The 21,583-nt window shown below is 38.0% G+C and overlaps 1 protein-coding gene across 4 annotated transcripts in view; it reads right to left on the bottom strand.

Annotated features, from left to right (window-relative positions):
* RASAL2 (RAS protein activator like 2) overlaps window positions 1-20,862 on the bottom strand; it is a 366,259-nt gene extending 345,397 nt beyond the window's left edge. For all 4 annotated transcript variants that reach the window (XM_070591621.1, XM_070591624.1, XM_070591622.1 and 1 more), the window contains exon 1: window positions 19,987-20,862. In XM_070591621.1, coding sequence (XP_070447722.1) covers window positions 19,987-20,188 — 202 coding nt within the window. In that variant the 5' untranslated portion in view covers window positions 20,189-20,862. The remainder of the gene's footprint in view (window positions 1-19,986) is intronic.
* Between the last annotated feature and the right edge of the window lie 721 nt (window positions 20,863-21,583).

The following is a 21,583-nucleotide window of genomic DNA, read 5'->3' as shown; positions in this document are numbered from 1 at the left end:
AGTATCCTTCAATATATGCAATGGATCTGCAATATGACAACAACAATATTTATCTTACCTATCTAACAGAGTTGTTATGAGACTGGATTGAGACATATGCGTGAATATACTCTGAACATTCATTAAGTCCTATACAAATGTTAGGCATTATATAACCCTATGCTTTGCTCATCAACTGCAGACTGATGAATTAAATCAATAATTACAAACATTAACAACCTATTTTGTTAAAAAAACTCTGAGCAAAAGTATTCATATTTAACTGAAGCAGTACCTTTTTTAAAAAACAAAAGGTCATGTTTAATAATGGTTAATGATCTAAATAATGGAATCATGGATGAATTCTTCTTGTATGTGGATATCTTAATGGACACAAGAGTTTTAATTTATGGAAATAGCATACTCCCTCATGAAACCCATACCTTCCTAAGGCCACAGTAGGTGTTCATTAAAGAAATAGTTACTGTTAGTAGTGAAACTATCAAAATGAATAAAATTCCCTTTTAATAAGCAGTTTTCAATACAATAAGGGAAATAAAACATATGTATAAATAAGCAGAATATAAGTTAGATGATGAAATGTTTCATAATAGAAATATAAACAAAGTTTAACAGACGTTCAGAGAAGGGAAAGTGGCTTCTAGCTATAGGGGAAAGCAGGCAAAGCAGGCAAAGAGATGTCAAGAAAGACCTCAAGGAAGAAGTCATATTTGTGCTGGGTCCTAAAGGATGAATAGGATTTTGAAATATCCCTAAATAAAATACACATTTCCCTGGAATAAAAATACTTCTAGTTCACTGGGGAAAAAACTATATCTCAGCAAACAGTACCAACACCCCTCCAATATCCATTCACCATTCACCTGGAAGTTACCCTTGACACATCTCCCCAATTCTCCCCATATCTCACTGCCCCATGTCTAATCCTTGACCAAAGCTTATCCATTTTAACCTCCTAAATCTCTCTCACATCTGTCTACTTTCTTCTCCACCACCACATCCCTCGCCTGAATTATCATCATCTCTTGCCCAAACCACAACAATACCTTTTGACTGGTCTCCCTGCTCCACACCAATCTATCTTCTACACTGCAGCCAGAGGTCTTTTCTAAAGTAAAGACACCAGGCATCGCCTTCCAACTGAAATCCCTGACACACAGCTACTCCTCTAGCTTCACCTTATACCGTGTGCCCTCTCATTATCTATGCTTCAGCCACTGCAGTCTTTTCTTTCTTTTTTCTTTCGTATTGATGTATAACTGACATGCAACATTACATTAATTACAACATAATGATTTGATATTTGTATATATTGTGAATACTCTGGTATTTATTCAGAGTTCCTCAAACTTGCCAGGCTAACACCAGGACCTTTGCACATGCTGTCCGCTTCGCCTGGAACACTCACTCACTCCTAACCCCATTCACCTCCTAACCCCATTCACCTAGTTAACTCCTACTCACCCTTTAAATTTTAGTCACTTCCTCGAGAAAGTCTGCCTTATTCTCCCAAACTAAATTAGATCATTTGAGTTATACACTCTTATCACACCATGTACTTTCTTATATGGTATTTGTTAGAATTGTAATTTTACATTTATTTTGTGTTTATTTGACTAATAATTACTTCCCTGACTAAACTATAAGCACCATTAGGACAGGGCCCATAAATAATTTTGCCTTAGGTTAGACCTGCAAACATACATATTTGCTCCTAAGTCAATGTTTTCTTTTCAGTCAAAATATCTATGGTGAACCAACAAGTATAGACATCATTGTCATGCCTGCACTGCAACATGTAGTCTGTGTGCCAAAGGCAGACCCCTAACCAGCTCCTCTCCCTCCCTTCTCTTCCCACTGTATATTTAGCAAAAATTAGGGGTTTTTTTAACCTAATAGCATGATTTTGTAGCTTAACTGCCTGCTAATAAGAAGCATAGGGGGGCCGGCCCCATGGCCGAGTGGTTAAGTTCACACGCTCCACTTCAGCAGCTCAGGGTTTCACTAGCTCGAATACTGGGCACGGACATGGCACTGCTCATCAGGCCATGCTGAGGCGGCGTCCCACATGCCACAACTAGAAGGACCCACAACTAAAAATACACAACTATATACCTGGGGACTTTGGGGAGAAAAAGGAAAAATAAAATCTTTAAAAAAAAAAAAGGAAGCATAGGAAGTTTGGCCTAAATCTAGAAAACCTGACTTTGCTTGCCAAAAATCAGCACCTTCAAAAAGGAGAAGAAATGGGGCCGGCCTGGTGGTGCAGCAGTTAAGTTCGCATGTTCTGCTTCGGCAGCCCAGGGATCACTGGTTAGGATCCCAAGTGCGGACATGGCACTCCTTGGCAAGCTAAGCTGTGGTAAGCATGCCACATATAATGCAGAGGAAGATGGGCACAGATGTTAGCTCATGGCCAGTCTTCCTCAGCGAAAAGAGGAGGATTGGCAGCAGATGTTAGCTCAGGGCTAATCTTCCTCAAAAAATAAATCAATAAATTAATTAACTAATTAAACTCAACCATTCATTTTAAACCCAACCAATCACATTAAATATAAACAATTAAATATAATCACATTAAATATAAATGGCCTAAATACCCCATTTGAAAGACTAGATAAAAAACCAAGACCCAACTCTATGTTCCCCACAAGTAACTCACTTTAAATATAAAAAGACAAGTGGGTTAAAAGTAAAAGGATAGACAAAAGATACTCCATGCTAACATAAATCACAAGAAAGGTGAAACGTCTATATTAATATCAGATAAAATCGATTCTAGAACAAAAAATATCAGCAGACATAAAGAGGACCATTTAATAATGATAAAGTACACAATGACATTATGTCCTCAACAGGAGACCATAATCCTCCTAAATGTTTACGCTCCTAACGATAGGGCTTCAAAATACATGTAGCAAAACCTGATGGAACTACAAGGAAAAACAGACAAATCCACAATTATAACCAAAGACTTCAACAAATCTCTCTGAATAATTGATAGAAAATCAGGAAGAATAGAGAATACTTGCACAACACTATCAACCAACTAGGCCTAACAGATATTTATAAAACACTCCATTCCACAACAGCAAAATACACATTCATTTTAAGTGCACACTATATCCTGGGCCATAAAACAAGTCTCAGTACATTTAAAAGGATTCAAATCATACAAAGTATATTCTTGACCACAAACCAGAAATCAGTAACAAAAAGATATCTGGAAAACCCTCAAATATTTGCAAAGTATATAACAGACTTCTATATAGCCCATCGGTAAAATAAGAAGTCAAAAGAGAAATGAGAAATTATTTTAAACTGAATGAATATGAAAATACAACATATTTCGGGGAAACATCTAATGCAGTACTTAGAGACATTTATAGCACGAAAATGTGTTTATTAGAATGGAAGAAGGGTCTCAAATCAATGGATCAATGGCCTCAGCTTCTACACTAAGAAACTAGCAAAGGAATAACAAATGAAACTCAAAGTAAACAGAAGAAAGCAAATAATAAAGACCAGAACAGAAATCAGTGAAATTTTTTTTTTAAAGAAAGAAAAGAAATAGAAAAAAAGACAATGAAACCAAAAGCTGATTCTCAGATCAATAAAACTGATAAACCTAAACTAGGCTAACTGGGGATAAAATAGGGAAGACACAAATTAATATCAAGAAAGAGAGAGGTAACGTCATTAGAGATTCTAAAGACATTAAAAGGATAAGGAAATACTATGAACAATTTTATGCTGATACATTTGACAACTCACAAAAAACAGACACATTCCTTCAAAGACACAAACAACAAAAGCTCATCAAGAAGCAATGAATAACCTAAGTGGCCCTATGTCTATTAAAGAAATTGGATTTGAAGTGAAAAATCTTTCCACAAGGGTCAGGTCCAGATGGCTTCTCTGATGAGTTGTGCCAAACATACAAGAAAGAAATAATACCACTTCTACACAAACTCATCCCCAAAATTTAAAAAGAAAGGAATAGTTTACAACACACACTATGAAGTTAACATACTCTGAAACCAAAGCCCAGAGAGGTATCACAAGAAAACTATGAACTAATATTCCTCCATGAATATAGACACAAAATTCTTTAACAAAATTTTAGCGAATCAAATCAAACAACACATAAAAAGGATAATAATACATCACAACCAAGTAGCAAGTTGGTTTAAAACTCAAAATTCAATGTAATTAATATTAACACTAAAAAATAAAAACCATACGATCATCTCAATAGACGCAGAAAATACATTTGACAAAATCCAACATCCACTTCTGATTAAAAAAGAAAACTCTCAGGAAATTAGGAATAGAAGGGAACGTCTTTAAATTGATAAGGGGCATCTACAAACAAACAAACAAACCTAAAGCTAACATCATATTTCAATGGCAAAAGACTGAAAAGTTTCCCGCTCAGAGCAGGAAGAAGACAAAGCTGTCTGCTCCTCACCACTTCTACTAACATTATCCTGGAAGTTCCAATCAGTGTAATCAGGCAAGAAAACGTGATAAAAGTCATCCTGACTAGAAAAGAAATAAAACTATCTTTGTTTACAGACGATATACATGATCCTTTATATAAAAAAGCCAAGAGAATCTACAAAAAATCCACTAGAAATAACAAGTGAGTACAGCAAGTTTGCAGGATACAAGACAAAAATGCAAAAATTTATTGTATTTCTATATACTAACAACAAATAATTGGAAATTAAAATTTTTTAAATCATACCATCTATAATTTCATCAAAAATCATGAAATACTTCAGCGTAAATCTAACAAAAGATGTGTAAGACCTGTACACTGAAAAGTTTGTAGAGAGAAATTAAAGACGACAAAATGCATAAAGAGATGTATGGTGTCCCTGGATTGAAAGACTTAATATTGTTAAGATATTAATTCTCCCCAAATTGATATACAGATTCAACACAATCTCAATCAAAATCCCGGCAGGCTTTTTGCATAAAATTGAGAAGTTGAGCGTAAAATTCATATGCGCATGCAAATGACCTAGAATAGCCAAAATAACTTTGAAAAAGTTAGAGGATTTATACCTGATCTCAAAACTTAAAATAAACCTATAGTAGTACAATATAATATGATATAATATAATATAATAATATAAATCTATAGGAATCAAAATAGTATGCTTGTGGGCCAGTCCCAGTGGTTAAGTTAGGTGTGTTCCGTTTTGGCAGCCCGGGTTCAGTTCCCGGGCGTGGATCTACACCACTCATCAGTGGCCATGCTGCCTACATACAAAATAGAGGAAGACTGGCAACAGGTGTTAGCTCACGGCGAATCTTCCTAAGCAAAAAAAAAAAGGTATGCTTGTGAGTCAAGATAGACAATAGAAGGATGGAAAATAATAGAGTCGAGATATAGACACACATACATTTGATTTTCAACAAAGATACAAAAGCATTTGAGTGCAGAAAGAATAGTCTTTCCAACAAGTGGTGTCGGAACAATTAGATGTCCATATTTTTTTCAATGAATTTCAATCTTATTTTGCACCATACACAAAAACAAAATCAAAATGGATCATAGACCTAAAACTATAAAACTTTTAGGAGAAAATCTTTGTGATCTTGGGCTAGACAAGGATTTCTTAAATAAAATACTGAAAGCACAATGCACAAAAGGAAAAGAAAATATTGATAAATCAACTCTATCAAAATAAAGAGCTTCTATTCATTAAAGATACTGTTAAGAGTATGATAAGGCAAGTCACAGAATGGGAAAAAACAATTGCAAATCACATATCTAATAAATGACTTGTATCCAGAATATATAAAGAATTCATACAACTCAATAAGACAAACCTATCTTAAAAATGGACATATGATTTGATTTGATATTTCACTAAAGACAGATGAGTGTCTAATAAGCACATGAAAAGAAGCTCAAGATCATTAGTCATCAGAAAAATGCAAATTAAAACCATGACAGATATCACTACACACCTCTTAGAATGGCTAAAATTAAAAAGACTTACCATACCAAGTGTTGGTAAGGCAGTGAAACTGGAACTCTCATACCTAGCTGGTGGTAAAATGGCACCAGCACTTAGAAAAACAGTTTGGTAGCTTCTGAAAATGTACCTACATATACCTACCACATATGACCCAGTCATTCCACTCTTAGGTATTTGCCCAAGAGAAATAAAAGCATATGTCTATACAACGACTTATATGCAAATGTTCACAGAAGGTTTATTTGTCATTGCCAAAAAAGTGGAAATAGGGGCCAGCCCCGTGCCTTAGTGGTTAAGGTCAGCATGCTCCACTTTGGCAGCCCAGGTTCAACCGTTCCCAGGCATGGATCTACACCACTCACCGGTGGCCATGCTGTGGCAAAACACACCAAATTATACTTTAAATATGTGTAGTTTGTTGTATGTCAATTATCTTACTAAATTGTTTTTTTAAAGATATATGAATTGATCAGAACATAAGTCTATATAACTCACTTCCCATTGCTAGATCGCCCATCGCTCAAGAGAATCACAGATTTTGAAGAACTACAATCAACCAGCAGGAAAGAAGCTAAATTTCGGGACTGATTCACACTCTTTACTGTGTATAAATCTTGCTTTAAGTTTAGACTTCTTGAAATACAAACCTTAGGATATGTCTAAATCATAAAGCAAACGCACCCTAAGGATAGCCAGGTTCAAGAGGAACCAACTAAGATGACAGCGAACCAGGCCCACCAAGAGGCCAGTGTTCCGGGCTTTCAGGAAAAAAATGTGAATTCAATAAATACCCTAAAATGTCTGTTGTACAGCCAACCTCTGACCAACATTTGGGTTTACCTGGTTCTATGAAAGTGGGTTCTCTTTCCTAGAATTATTGATATTAAAGCAGAGAGCCACTTGAAATGTAAATCCTGGAATAAATAAAGCCATGCCCCAGATGAATACAATTCATGGTTCTTCCAAGGTTGTCTGGTCTCTTAAATATCAGTATTCTCACTGGCTTGATCAGTAGGCCTAGAAAGGCATGCTTTTATATAAAAGAAAAACTATTTTCATATTTTCTATTACTGCTCAAAATACATAAATTTTAGATAGCTAACAGACTTTGTTTAACCTTTTAAAATATAGAAATATTCACACCACTCACCCACATACAGCTTTCCCACGTTGTCTACAATTAATAAAACTTGAACAACTCTATTAAGATGTTCCATAAATGCAACATAACATCCAAAGCATATCCAACAGATCAAACATCATTATAGTCATGGTGCTATATAAAACACACAGGTAAACTACAGGTTCAAGATTCAAATTAACAAACATCACACTGAATGCTCTTTATTAATAACAGTTTGAATTTTTTTTACTGGTGAGAAGCCAAATTATATAGTAGTTAAGAGCACAGACTCAAGAACAAACTGCCTGGATTCAAATTCCACATCAGCCTCTGATTCCTCATTGATAAAATCAGGATAACAATAGTGTTTACCTCATAGCATAGTTACGAAGATTAAATAAATTAATAGGCAAAAAGCACCCAGAACTGTGCCTGGCTCATAGTAAGCACCCAAGAAGTTTTACCTTGTCATTGTTATAATTATGATTATGACTGTCACTGTTACTAGAGTTAATATTAATACATAGGTAATTAACTCTATCACTAACAATTTGAAAAATACAAATACTTCTACTAAGAATTAATACCAAAAAAAGAACTTGAATAGACATTTCTACAAAGAAAACATACAAATGGCCAATGAGTACATGAAAAGATCCTCAACATCACTAATCATTAGGGAAATGCAAATCAAAACCACAATGACCACATCTAGAAGGACCTGCAACTAAGATATACAACTATGTACTGGAGTGGATTGGGGGAGATAAAGCAGAAAAAAAAAAACACAACGAGATACCACTTCACACTGCTAGGATGGCTATAATCCGAAAGAATGGAAAATTACAAATGTGGCTAAGAATGCAGAGAAACTGGAACCCTTGTGCACTGCTGGTAGAAATGTAAAACAGTGCAACACTATGGAAAAACTTGACTGTTTCTCAAAAGGTTAAACATAGAACTACCATGAGACCCAGCACACTCCTAGGTAGACATCCAGACGAACTGAAAGCAGGATCTTGAAAAAATACTTGCACACCAATGTTTAGGTCAGCGTTATTCACAATAACCAAAAGGTGGAAGCAACCCAAGTGTCCATTGACAGATGAATGTAAACAAAATGTGGTATATACATACACTGGAATATTACTCAGCGATTAAAAAAATGAAACTTTGATATATGCTACGAGGATGAACCTTGAAGACATTATGCTTCGGTAAAATAAGTTAGATACAGAAGGACAAACTTTGTATATTCTACTTATATGAGTTACCTAGAATAGGCAAATCCCTAGAGACAGAAAGTAGAACAGAGGTTACCAGGGGCTAGGGAGGGGAAAAGGGAGAGTTATGGTTTAATAGGTAGAGATTTTGTTGGAAATGATAAAAAAAAAATTGGGGGTACAGATGATGGTGAGGGTGATAAAACACTGTCTATGTATTTAATGTCAATGAATTGTAAACTTATGAGTGATTAAAATGAAATTTGGTATGCACTTTTACCACAATAAAAGAAAATGAATTAATGCAAAAGAATTTACTGGTTACTCCACCTGGCATCCTCACTTTTATTCCCGCCACTCACCAATGAAGAAGTCAATATTCGTTCTGACCTACATGGCTCTGAAAATGGCAGAAAAGCTAGAATAAGACATACTGCTAAATTCTAAGACAACTCAGAAAAGCATAAAAATGCTACTTTAAACAGCTTGTGATACATTTTAACACAAATACATTAAATTGGAAATAGTAACGATGAACTTAAACAATAGAGACAGGGTAATCTTTCAAAAAAAAGTACTAGATTGGAACTCCGATTCTAATCTTAGTTCACCAAGAACCTTTAAACTACTTTTTCATAATTACTTCCCCAATAGAATGGAGAAAAGGTTTATCATGTTTCACGAATTTGTTAAAAGAAAAAAAATGCAGGGTATTTTGAGATTGTAGGAAAAAAACAACTTTGTAAAAACATAACTATACATAATACACTCACAGGTAAATGGAATAACATTATTGGTTACATATGGGAAACATTACCATTGCCAGTAAAACTACAGAAAAAGAAAGATTACCAGCCAATAGACATTACAACATAAAACCTCTCTCAATCACAGTGTACACCAAAAACATAATCTGAAGTGCAAATAATTAAAAATTTCTTCTTAAAGTGATTTCGTGTATACTTGCAAGAGATTGACTTAGGACTTTCTAACCTGAACAAAACAGCAAGAAATATGGCCATATCAAATCCTCTGGCGTAACTTTCTACTTCAACAAGAATCATCACATATGATTCTGTTCTTTCTTAATTATGTTATCAAGTTAGAGCCAAAAATAAGTGTATACATCTTCAGTCTGTATAAAGGAAAACTACTAAGAAGTCTTTATGAAACCAGAAAATACCAAAGGTAGAGTCATTTTTTAGACATTGAAACATCTTTTGTTAGCTACTGTACTGGCCATCTTTTTCAAGGTCTGTCCATTGATACAGACTAATCACCAACCACTTGGGCAAAACTGGCCCATTTCAAAATAGGAGCATGCTGAGAAAGGCCTTGGGTTTCCTCAGGGGCATTCTTGAAATTTACAAATACACAGAAAATTAGAGACAGTCAAGCCTAAGGGAATCAAGGGAGCAAGATATTTACAAATTACATCCTGACCAAATTTAATTCAAACAAAATTTCCTACAAACCTCTACAATATTAACTGGCTACAGGAGTCTTTTTTTCATTTCACTCTGAAACTGTTCTATACCACTGTGAAAAGTTAAACGATTTTCTTCCTAAGTTTGCTCCTTTCTGACTTAGCAAGGCAAGCTTATGAATACGTATTACATGCTAAACAAAACAGCTAACTGATAAAAGAAAATTTAGGTATGATTCCAACTATTTAGCGTCCTGGAAAAAGCAAAACTATGGAAGCAATAAAAATATCACTGATTTCCAGGGGTTATGACGTAGAGAGAGATGAATAGGAAGAGCACAGAGGATTTCTAGAGGAGTGAAAATATTCTGCATGATACTATAATGGTAGATACATGTCATTATACATTTGTCCAAACCCACAGGCTGGCCCTGAAGAAAAGATTTTAAATTAGTTTTGTCATTAATATTAGTTCTTGTTGTCATTCTTTGAATTTGGCTTTGACATTATAATAAACTTCTCTAGGACATACCTAAATTAATCCAATTCTACAAAATTCAGTTATTAACACAGTACTAGACTTTTGTGGGTGAAAAGAGGAAAAAGAAAATAGCAGGGGGCCGGGCCAGTGGGACAGCAGTTAAGTGCCCACATTCCCCTTTGGAGCCTGGGGGTCGCCGGTTCGGATCCCAGGTGCACACATGGCACCGGTTGGCAAGCCATGCTGTGGCAGGCATCCCACATATAAAGTAGAGGAAGATGGGCATGGATGTGAGCTCAGGGCCAGTCTTCCTCAGCAAAAAGAGGAGGACTGGCAGCAGATGTTAGCTCAGGGCTAATCTTCCTCAAAACAAAAAATATTTCAATATATTGAAAGTAGCAATACAGAAGTAGGACTTAAAATTATGAGCCATACTTTCATATACTTGTGGCAGTAACTGCTTTCCAGGAAGGGTGTACCAATTTGGCACTAAGTCTCCGGTCTTTAAAAACACACTCTTCTAGGAATTCAGCCTAAGGAAATAGTTAGAAGTTCAATTCAAAGACTTCTGCACAAAGACAATCAGTAGACTTAATATAACAATTTTGAAAAATGTTAATGCCCAAAACAGGATAATGGTTAAATAAGTTATGTTTTAAATTAGAGTCACTAACAAATTATACTTTCATACTATAAAGCCCCATAATAAAGCAGCGTGATACTGGCATATGCATATAGACAGACCAACAGAATAGAAAACCTTGAAATAAACCAAAATACAAATGGCGATCTATCTAGTAAAGATAGAGGAGTCTCAAATCAGTGGGGAAAAGATGGATCAGTCAACAAGTAGTTTTAGGACAACTGGAAAGCCATCTTCCTAAAAATGAAATTGTACCTATATCTCATATCTTCTATCAGAATGAATTCCAAATGGATCAAAGATTTAAATGTGGAAAATGAAACAAAGAAGTACCAGACAAACCATGGGAGAATTATTTTATAACCTCAGAATGGGAAAGGCCATTCTAATTATGACATAAAACCAAGAAGCTATAAAAGAAAAGACTGAAACACACAACTGCTTAAAAATAATTTCCTCATGGAGTGAAAAAAAAAGACAAATGAAAACACTGGCAACTAATCATCACCGATACAGGGCTCTTCATTTAATATAGGATGAGTTCCTACAAATCACTAAGAAAAAGATCCAACAGCTCAATAAAAATGATCAAGAGATACATACAGCTCACAGAAAAGGATATATTTAAATGGCTCTTACACTTGAAAAAATATTCAATCACATTTAATGTAAGAGATGTGAAAAATTAAACTAAGACTATTTTTTACCTTTCAGATTCTAAGATTTAAAAATTCATGATAATTCCCTATGTGTGGGGAGATAGGTAATCTCATACATTGCTGGTGAAATATAAATAGGTGCAACCCCTAGGAAGAGCAATTTGGGAATATTTTTCAAAATTACAAATACATGTTTCTTGACCTAGCAATTCCAATTCCACGAATTTTTCTTATATAGGTATACCCAACCAAAATTGCTTACTTTCAAGATTATTCACTGCACTATCACTTGTACCAGCAAAACCTGGGAACTGGTTAAATAAATTATGACTTATCCAAGCATTATGCAGCCATAAAAAGAATGAGGAACTGTTTTACAAGTTGACAGGAAAATATACCCAATATGTATCAACAAGTGTGTGTGGAGGGGGGAGGTGAGGGAGGAATAACACAAGGTGCAGATAGATTCCTATAATGGGTTATCACTTATGTAAAAAAGGAGGGGCCAGCCCTGTGGCCTAGTGGTTAAGTTCATCACGCTCCACTTCAGCAGCCCAGGTTCAGTTCCTGGGCGCAGACCTATACCACTCATCAATGGCCATGTACATCACTCACTGTGACGGCGACCCACATATAAAATAAAGGAAGAGGAGCACAGATGTTAGCTCATGGCCAATCTTCCTCAACAAAAAGAGGAGGATTGGTGGTGGATGTTAGCTCAGGGCCAATCTTCCCTCCCAAAAAACAGGAGAAAAAAGCATACACAAAGTAAAAACTATGATATCAATTCAGATATAAAGCAATTAACAACTGGCTCCAGACCCCCAGCACACCCAGCCAACCTCCTTTTTGCAGGCCTGCTCTAGTCATTTCATTAACCTTGCAAAAACATGACCCAGGATTTTTTTTAACTAAATTTCTCGGACTCCATTCTTGGCAGAGTTTTTACACATCTATTTATCTGCTTCTATGTGGATGGAATAGGTATGGAAGCATAGCCAAGAATTTCAAACATTTATTAATTGTGTAGAAGGGACAATGATTGCCTGCCAGATGGTAAGAAAGAAGTGGAGAGGAGGGGTGAGAGATACCTCATGGAATATCTTTTTATACCTTTTGAACTTTGAAAGAAGAAAATGTATTACCTATTTTTAAAATTAAATTAAAAATAAGAATATATTTGAAAAAATTTTAAACATTTTCAAAACATAAGAAAATACACTGTTAAGAGAAAAAAGGCAGGATACAAAGTATATGCACTATGACACCAAATATGTACAAAAATGTACATTTGTACACAGAAAAGACTAAAATAAAATATTAAAAGAGTAGTTATCTCTGAGACATGAAATTACAGACGATTTGGATTTTCTTTGGATTTTCTCATAATTAAAAATCCTTTATATTAAACACAGATTTTATTCAAAATTAGAAAAAGATTAATTTTTTAATGATATAAATGAGAGAGGTTAGAAGTTAAAAGGAAAGGTAGAAAGTTATTAGGTATTTCTAAGGTTCTAAGTATCATAAATGAAACATTCAAATTTCCTTAAAACATCACTTCCAATTGCAGAATAAAGAATTTAGGAAAACAGAGAAGAAAAATATCTAATCTGCCCTCTTAAGGATCACTATGAGATTATTCTCATCCTCCTACTTTCTGGATGTTTTGTCCATTTTTGTTTTCTGTTACCTAGGTAATGGTACTTCCAGCATTTCCCTTAAAGACTGTGAAACTAACAATCTGGTATTTCTCACTGTCGAGTTTTCCTGACCTTCAGCTTTGAAAGGCCACCTCCCTAAGGGAAAGCAGTAAGATCTAGATGCTAAAACAGGAGGCTAAGGAATCTGAGGTTAAGAGTTCTAATCCTGACCAACTGTGGAATTTGTCTCCAATTTTGGGAATAAGCTAAACTTCCTGAGCCAGTTTCCTTAATGAGGAAACTTACAGAACTGTTTTGAAAAATATTTAGGACTGTCAACTTTGAAGTTTCTTTGTAACTTTTCACACTAACCTCCTGAATTTTGTTCTCCTGCCTTATGTTAAATACTTTCCTCTCTAAATTTTCACCCTCCCAAACAGTATCTGCAAGTGTTATCAATCTCTTAGACTCAGGAGTAGCGTAGGGGGTACTTCTAGAAAGCCTACTGAAAATGACACAACATGAATAGAACTTGAGCGATGTTGAAGACAATTGATGGAGGAATAAAAATACAATCACGATCTAAATGGGACCCTTATGAGCAAAGCAGACACAGACGACTAAGTAATGTAACCAACACTTGGTAAGGGAAGGTAAAACTTAGACTCCCAACATTTGAACCCTGCATAGAGATAAGGAAGATGACTTCTGTATCACAGGCAAGCAAATGAAATGCTGTCATGCCTTCAAGGGTTCAATTTTTATTTCTTTTGTTTACCAGACACCCACTAACACCAAGGCACTGGGCTTCCTGACAGCTTTTCCCTACTATTTGCATATCAGGTACTTCTTGATGGCTGCCTGTCCACTAGAAAATAAGCTACATTAAATCTGTAAACGGTTCTCTACCTACAGGTCTTGAAGAGCACCTGATAGCCTTCAGGAGGAAAGGTGTTTTTAGGAACATCAGAGAACAATTATCCCTCCGCCTAGACAGGACAAAGCAAATTCAAGTGTCCTCTGCACACTTTAAACTCCTCCTCCTTGTTAACAAGACCAAACACCTCTCTACTTACTTAAAAGTTATTCCAACAGGGAGGGACAAGGGAGCAGACAGCTAAATTTTTTCTGGATTAACTCAGTCATTAGTTGAATGCTTTTTTGTGGTTCACCTGCTTAAAAGGTGATCAAACCACTTTGTGCCACTGAAGAGAGGAACTGTGAAGAACAATTACATAAACCCTCCCTTCAACTTACCTCATCCTTCTTCCTAATGAAACAAAGCATTGGAAACCGCGGCCTTGCCACCATTTCCTTCGTAATCTCAATAAAACCTACTTTCTCTGTCACGTGAATCTCTTTTCCTTAGCAAATAAGAAACTGATTTCATTCAACATAACTGGACACAACTGTACATCATTTTTAAAGGTGTATGCACTGAATTTTATTATCTGAACAAGATAAAGGCAATCATTATAAACTATTATGAAATAAAGAAGGGCGTTCCAGAACGTCATATAATTTACGTCAGATAATTTGTACAGATCCTCAAATCCACACTTACAATTCCTAAACCCAGAAAGCTCTGAAAACCAAAGCTTGTTTCATAACTTCTCTAGCAGTACAATCTGACCTACGCCAACAAAACCATACTTAATGTGAATATTCATTTGTTTAATTGCAGAAATATAACATGACTGATTCTTGGATGTTGCTCCAGACCCCAATAGGGGGTTTATGTCACTGTATATATACTATATTTCCTGAAATCAAAAAATTTTGAATTCTCAAGCACTCTAGTCCAAACAATTTTGAAAAACAGATTGTGGACGTTCCCTTCTTCAAAAATATTTTCATTCTTTGAAAATGAAATAGCAATAAACCAACAGGATAGACAGTAGAAAAATACTAAGATGTTATAAAGGAAATTGTCCATCATCTGTAAACATTAATAGAATATACAATTTAAATGAGATATACAAATTTTCTCTCAAAGGAAGAAAAAAATGGGGCTATCTGAAATCAATATAATTTAAGACAAACAGCGTGTGCCTAGGCATTCTTGGAAGTTCTTATTTTAGTAAAGAACTGTCTACTCTTAATGTGTATAAAATGTATTTGGTGATCGTGGGAAATTAATGTGTCAACATTCAAAGTCAATGCTACAACCTAAGTACTGAACACAAGCTTAAGACCCCAAGAATTCCTAAAGTATTAATACTAGTTTGTAAACATTCAATGAACAGTACTGAGGAAATTAAAACACTTAAGTAACATGAACAGGTTTTGCGATGTAATGGGTACACATTCACTGATTTTCTTCTAGCAACCAATTAACCAGACAGAGCACACAAAACTTTTAGTCTTGGTAGAACAATTTCATTCATCCACAAATTTAAAAAAACAGGCGTCAGGAGGTGCATATATAAGACATGTAAGAATGAGTGATTCGCTAAGAATATTCAAAGTTAGTTATGTTAAGAACATTTTGTATAAGGCCAGTGAGTCACATCTAATTCATACTGAACCAAAATGAAACAATTTCCTGGACTTTTACTGGTTGCAACATTTTAAGTAAATACACAGACAATCTCCAAAAATGCAATGACATATATCTCATCCTTGTCTTAATTCGTGAAGAATAAGCAACATTATTTACTACAACCAGGTTTAAGACTTCTGCCCCCATCAATTCATATCCAGTTCACAAGAAATTCTTACCAAATTCCCATTGTCACACTTCTAGAATTATATGGTATTTGATGCAGATGATTAATTCCCTTTTTTTCTGCTCCCTGAAAGAGGATCAGCCTTTAGAAATTTTCCAGCAGGTCCCTATCAGTCATCAATAAACAATGAGATGCATACTAAGCTTAACAGAAAACAATAATGTTAATGTTATTTATTTTATTGGCTGAATATTTTAGGTAAGACCTGCTGATACTATTAAAATTAAAAAGTATTTGATTTCTTGGTGATCACTTTATTGTGATAACAATATCTCCCTTCTAGTTATCCAAGAGCACATCTGTGCATACACTTGCAGACCTGTTGTGCTGATGCCTGCAGAGCTCCAATGCAGCCACCGCTAGAGAGGGATATCTTAAATTTCTCCCAAATAGTGCCCTACACTTGCCATCCATTCATGGTAAAGTAGTTAATTTTAATGTTCTCATTGTTTACCAGAAAGCACAGACAGTGAGGCTGGCTTTGCTGCTCCCGTTTCCTTTTGCTAGGCTGCTGAGCTTTTTCAGCCAATTGACTTTGCTTTGAGGCTATAAATATCCGAAAAATGTTCTGCATTTGATGCTCTTGGGTTCTGCATCCATATTTAGCTGTTTGTGGCATGCCTTTGTTTAAGCTACTCTACCACCCATACAGTCAGGTTGAGATCTGAATGGTCAAAGGACAGATGGATCAACATTCAACAGACAATAACTTACTAATAGCAAGGTACCAATCTGCTAGACACAGTGACAATAAAGGGGGTGGCAAGATAGGAATACAAAGATAAACAAGACAGACTCCCTGGTGTCAAAAATTTTATAATCTTGACAGGGCACAAGCACAACTTATTATAATACTGGAATAAAACAAATGAAACATTTTACAACTAAAAGAAAATGAAGGATAAGACAGCATAAATATTTTCTTAGCTGTGTCTCAAAGATGTGCATTTGTTTGTGTTCTAAATATAGATCCACCTATTACAAAGCTCTGAACATACTCCAAAAAAGTTTTCCAATAACAGCAATCCACAAAACTCTGGATACACGTATTATCGACCACAGAGCCAGACCTATCAATAGGAAACTCAAAACAGTGCCCAGTCTTTACATTTTGCTTCAAGTGAGGCAAACTAATAAAATATTGTTCCTAAAAGATTCTGTTAAGATATTCTTTGGGGGAGGGGTACTTTTGTTGTTGTTGTTTGTTTGCATACTGATTTCAAACATAAATCTATTGCAGAGGATGTGCACCACAGCCAGAAGCCAGCAGCTCTTAACACATCTCCTTATTTTGCACCTTATCTTTAAAGCCCCCATGGCTATTTTAGGTTAGGTCTCAAAACTGAATGAGCTAGACCTGAGCAAGAGCCCCATCCCCACCTTCCTATCATTGTGAAAACATTCCAAACAAATATACATCTGCCCTCAACATGTCTTCTTTCAGAACTCAGTTCATTGACCTTTTGATAAAAGTGCTCCCCAGGATCCCCTGACAATCATGATTTAAATGCATTAAGTTAGGGGCTTGCTTGATGCCTGGCCCCAAGAGTTAAGCTGGAACTGGTAGGCCAAGTTGTAGGTAAAATAATAGGCCAGGCCATAGAATCAGACAACTCTAAAGCTAAAATGGACCAGAGACACCAATTACTCCAGATTCCACATTTTATGTAGAAACCTAGACCCACAGAGTTAAAATTACTTGCCCAAAGTTAGACAACCAATTTGTGGCAAAGGCAGAATGAAAACCCAGGTTCTCAACCCCTAGTTGTATGCTCTACACTAGTTTCTCATTTCTGGATTTCTTTAAAAAACATTAGACTACACTCATCAAAGTCTCTTTAAATTGTGTAGAAGAACCTAAATGTTCCAAAACAAAGAGGTTTTTGAACACACAAAACAAACAAGTAAACAAGAAAACCAAAACAAACCAGTATTTTCCAAATTGATTTTCTACATTCTATTCTTTTTCTTCACAGCTTTTCAGAGTTACACAATAAGCGACTTAAAAACTAGCTAAGGACACAGAACAGCCAAGAGTCATTCAGATAGTTTTGGAATATTTACATCAAACTAAAGAGAACAAAGGAGTATCCAGGATGAGCTGCCTTAGAGGAAGGAAAGAAGCAGTACTAAACAGTAAATAAAAACAAGTTCTGGTTAATTGATAGTGAAGGAAAAAAGTTACAACGCAGTGGAAAGTCTGTAGCTTGGCTCTGAAATACACAGTATGTATGTGTGCATGAGAGAGAATATATACATATGTATATGTATACACATATATATTCAAGAATATATGTGTATACATATACATGCACACACACACACACTTCTCACAAATCCAGCCCTAGGAATGAACAAAAACAAGCACATGTTTTTATGGGTTACGCGCAAAGAATGATAGTTAACACTAGGTCTTGAAAACCAGACGGAACAGTTTTGGACAATAAAATACTGAATTATATTATATACATAATCTTGTAGTAACATGGCCCTATCTCTAACTTCACATAAAAAACAATATGCCAAAGAAGTGTGTAAGGATAGGAAGGAGAATAGAATGAGAAAATGTTGTAACCACAATATACCCTAATTCAAGCTCATTTTCAGATTCTCATCAAGCTCTGTTATAAATTATCAACTAAGCGGGATTAGCAGTGGATGGAAAATCAGGCAGTAAAGTTTTTAATCTGCTGAGAATGAACTCGGTGACCTTGCATCATCTCCCACTCCTTTGCTTTAATTCTTTCAGTTAATTAGAATAACATCAAGAAACATTTTATAAACATCCAGCAAAATAAGTGGTGCATACGTAAATCCTTAAGAATTGGCTATAAGAATTACTGGATTTTTAGAACTGAAAGGGTCATCAAAAGATTATTTAATCCAATCCACTCATTTTACAGATGAGGAATCAGAGGTCAAAAAAGTGACCTGATCTCCCCCAAATCACAAAGCTACTTAGTGGCACAACTGAGACAAAAACTCCAATCTCTGTACTCTTGGGTCTGTGGTCTTTCTGATAGTGATAGACTTGAAGTGAAATCAACAGAACTATGCAGAGAGACAACGTCTAAATCTTGGTCACTCCTGAATAGTAAATACATACCCTGTTCACAAGGATGAAGAAAAAACAACATAATGTACTTGATGACTGCAGGCTTTGATGCACATGACTGCAGGATAACATCTTAACGTTGTGTTTGATCCCAGGTGCCTCAAATTTGCTGTCTTATACTCAGCCACATTACTAATGTGTTTTGTGCTCATGTGAGCTAAGTAATAAACATCGTGACGTTTCAATATTTTGGAAAGCCACAACTCAGTCCTGAATGCCAGGCTATAAATCCTTGGGCTATGAGTTTTCAAAACCAACGTGGTTTTAATGCTGCCACAAGGCTCACTCTAATACAATCTCATCATTCAGTTTTAATTAAAGAGGTGGTTACTAGGAATACAAAAAAGGGAAAGTTTTAGTGTGTTCATCACTTTTAACTTGCTGAGTAGCAACCCAGTCACTTTACAAAGAGAATCAGAAACAATAGTGCAAGCTGAAACAATCCACACCCCCTGGACTAAGAGGTTGCCTTTGGAAAGTGAGGTTCAGAAAGAGGTTATAGATGAGTCTCTTCCCACCAAATAAGTATTCTGGGGTTTTCATCTTATTATTATCTTATCCTCTGCAAAGCTTTTTCATAGCATCTTGGTTTCCAGTCTTGCCTCACTCCAGAGAAAGAAATGAAACCCCATTCACTCGCTTTCATGCCGTATTCTATCATACCTTCTTGAAGACTGGCTGACAGTTCCCGGGAAGTAATCGCCTAAGAATTAAGTCTGCAAAGCCCAACTCAACCTTAAACTTACTGCAGGTGCCTGAAAGGGTCCAAAGACCACTCTGAGTCACATCTCTCTCCCCAAGAGCTAGCGTGGAGAAACTTGTCAGAAACGCACCCCAGGACAAAAAGGGATGTAGGAAACTGACCCGGGAGGGATGGGACTGAGACTAGGGGATGAATTTAGCCTGAGCAAAGAAACACCAGCCTCTACAACGGGCCGTGGTCCTTACCGTACACCCGGACCCAGCTCTGCTGCTGGCACACGGACTCCAGAAGGATCCGATCCAGCATGCCACCGGCCACGGCCCCACTGACTGGGACAACCGCGTCCAGCTCCTCCGGGGGCAGCGGCGAGTCGGACTCCAGTGCCGGGTACATCTCCGGCCAGGACAGCGCCTCTGCGGCTCCTCCGGACGACGGCGAGAGCTCCATGGTGCCCGGAGGGACGAGGAAGCGGCGGCGGCGGCGGCGGGGCGGGCGCGCGGCTCGGCGCCCTGCCCGCGGGGAGGAGGAGGAGAGCGCCGCGGCGGGGGCAGGACCGAGCGGCGGCCGGCGCGGAGCCGCTCACCTCCGTCCCCGCCGCCCACTGCCCGCGGCTCGGGCGCCGCAGCCCACCTGCAGCCGGCGGGCGGAACCCAGGCCGGGAGGCGGATCCAGCGTGGCCCCGGCCGGGGGTGGGTCCGGGCTCAGGTGTGGGTCCCTCCCGGGAGGGGACGTGGAGGACCCGGGAGGGGCGGCTCGCCCGCCTGCTCCCCCGGCGCCGCCTTCCTTAACCCCCGCCGGCGTCTCTCGCGGCCAGACCCGGCTCGGGCTGGGGCTGCGGGGAGGCCGGCAGGGCTGGGCTGGGCTGGGGGCGTCGCCGCCAGGGGCCGCCCCCTCTGACCGGCTCTCGCCGCCGCCGCCGCCTCAGGGACTCCGAGTGTCCGCTCCCTCAGCCTGAGGTGGGCCGGTGGCCCCGGGCTCTCGTCCGCCTGTCCTCAGCCCCCACGCAGGAATGAGCCGGCCCGCCCCCCCTAACTCTCACTCCGGCTCCGGCTCCGGCTCCGCCGCGGATCCCACAAGCCCGGCAGCCGCGGCGGTGGCGGCGGCAGGCGGCATCCCAGGGTGATAGGCCTGAGCAATCGAGGGCCGAGAGCCGGCCGCGTGTGCAATCGAGTAATGAAGCAGAGGAGGAACTGCCACCGAAGGCAGGAAAAATCGGACCCCGAATGATTCGTCTGGCCAGTCCCGCTTCCCCTGCAAATCCCCTTCCCCGACCGCCCAGCCGTGCGTGGTCCCGGTCTCCCGAGGCGCGGCTGCAAGTGGAGGCGGCGTGGGGAGGCGGGGAGGGAAAGGGGTGCGGGAAATTTAAAAAGAAAAGAAAAGAGTTTCCCTTTCTCCTCTTCTCACCCTTTTCCTTTTATGTGTGTATTGATGTTTTTATTTGTTCGGACCAACATTTCTTTCTTATTGGACGAAGAGATTCGGAGAGGTTGCTTTATTTTACAGTCACCCTAGAAGAAACGACTCCTTCCTCCCAGGGAGGAGAGTTGGCACCGGGGTCTGGGATTGTGGGATATGTGTGGGATCCGCGCTCTGCGCCCTGTCCGCGCTGAAGCTGGACTTGTCATCGGTTTAGAATAGCATGGTTAAGAAGTGTCGTGTGGATGGATGGACGGGCCTCGCAAGCACATGAAATGCTCGAAAGCCCAGTATTGACCAAACATGTTTCTCTTTTTTTGCCTTTGATCTTTGTGCAATTTGTTGGCTTCTTTTCCTCTCATGATGTCACTTGTGTTTTATTTTTGGTCTATTGGTGGACTCTGTCTCCCTTGACCTTGGCTTTAA

Source organism: Equus przewalskii, chromosome 23 (assembly GCF_037783145.1).
Source record: "Equus przewalskii isolate Varuska chromosome 23, EquPr2, whole genome shotgun sequence".
Taxonomy (NCBI): domain Eukaryota; kingdom Metazoa; phylum Chordata; class Mammalia; order Perissodactyla; family Equidae; genus Equus; species Equus przewalskii.
This window is presented reverse-complemented; position numbering and strand designations above follow the sequence as displayed.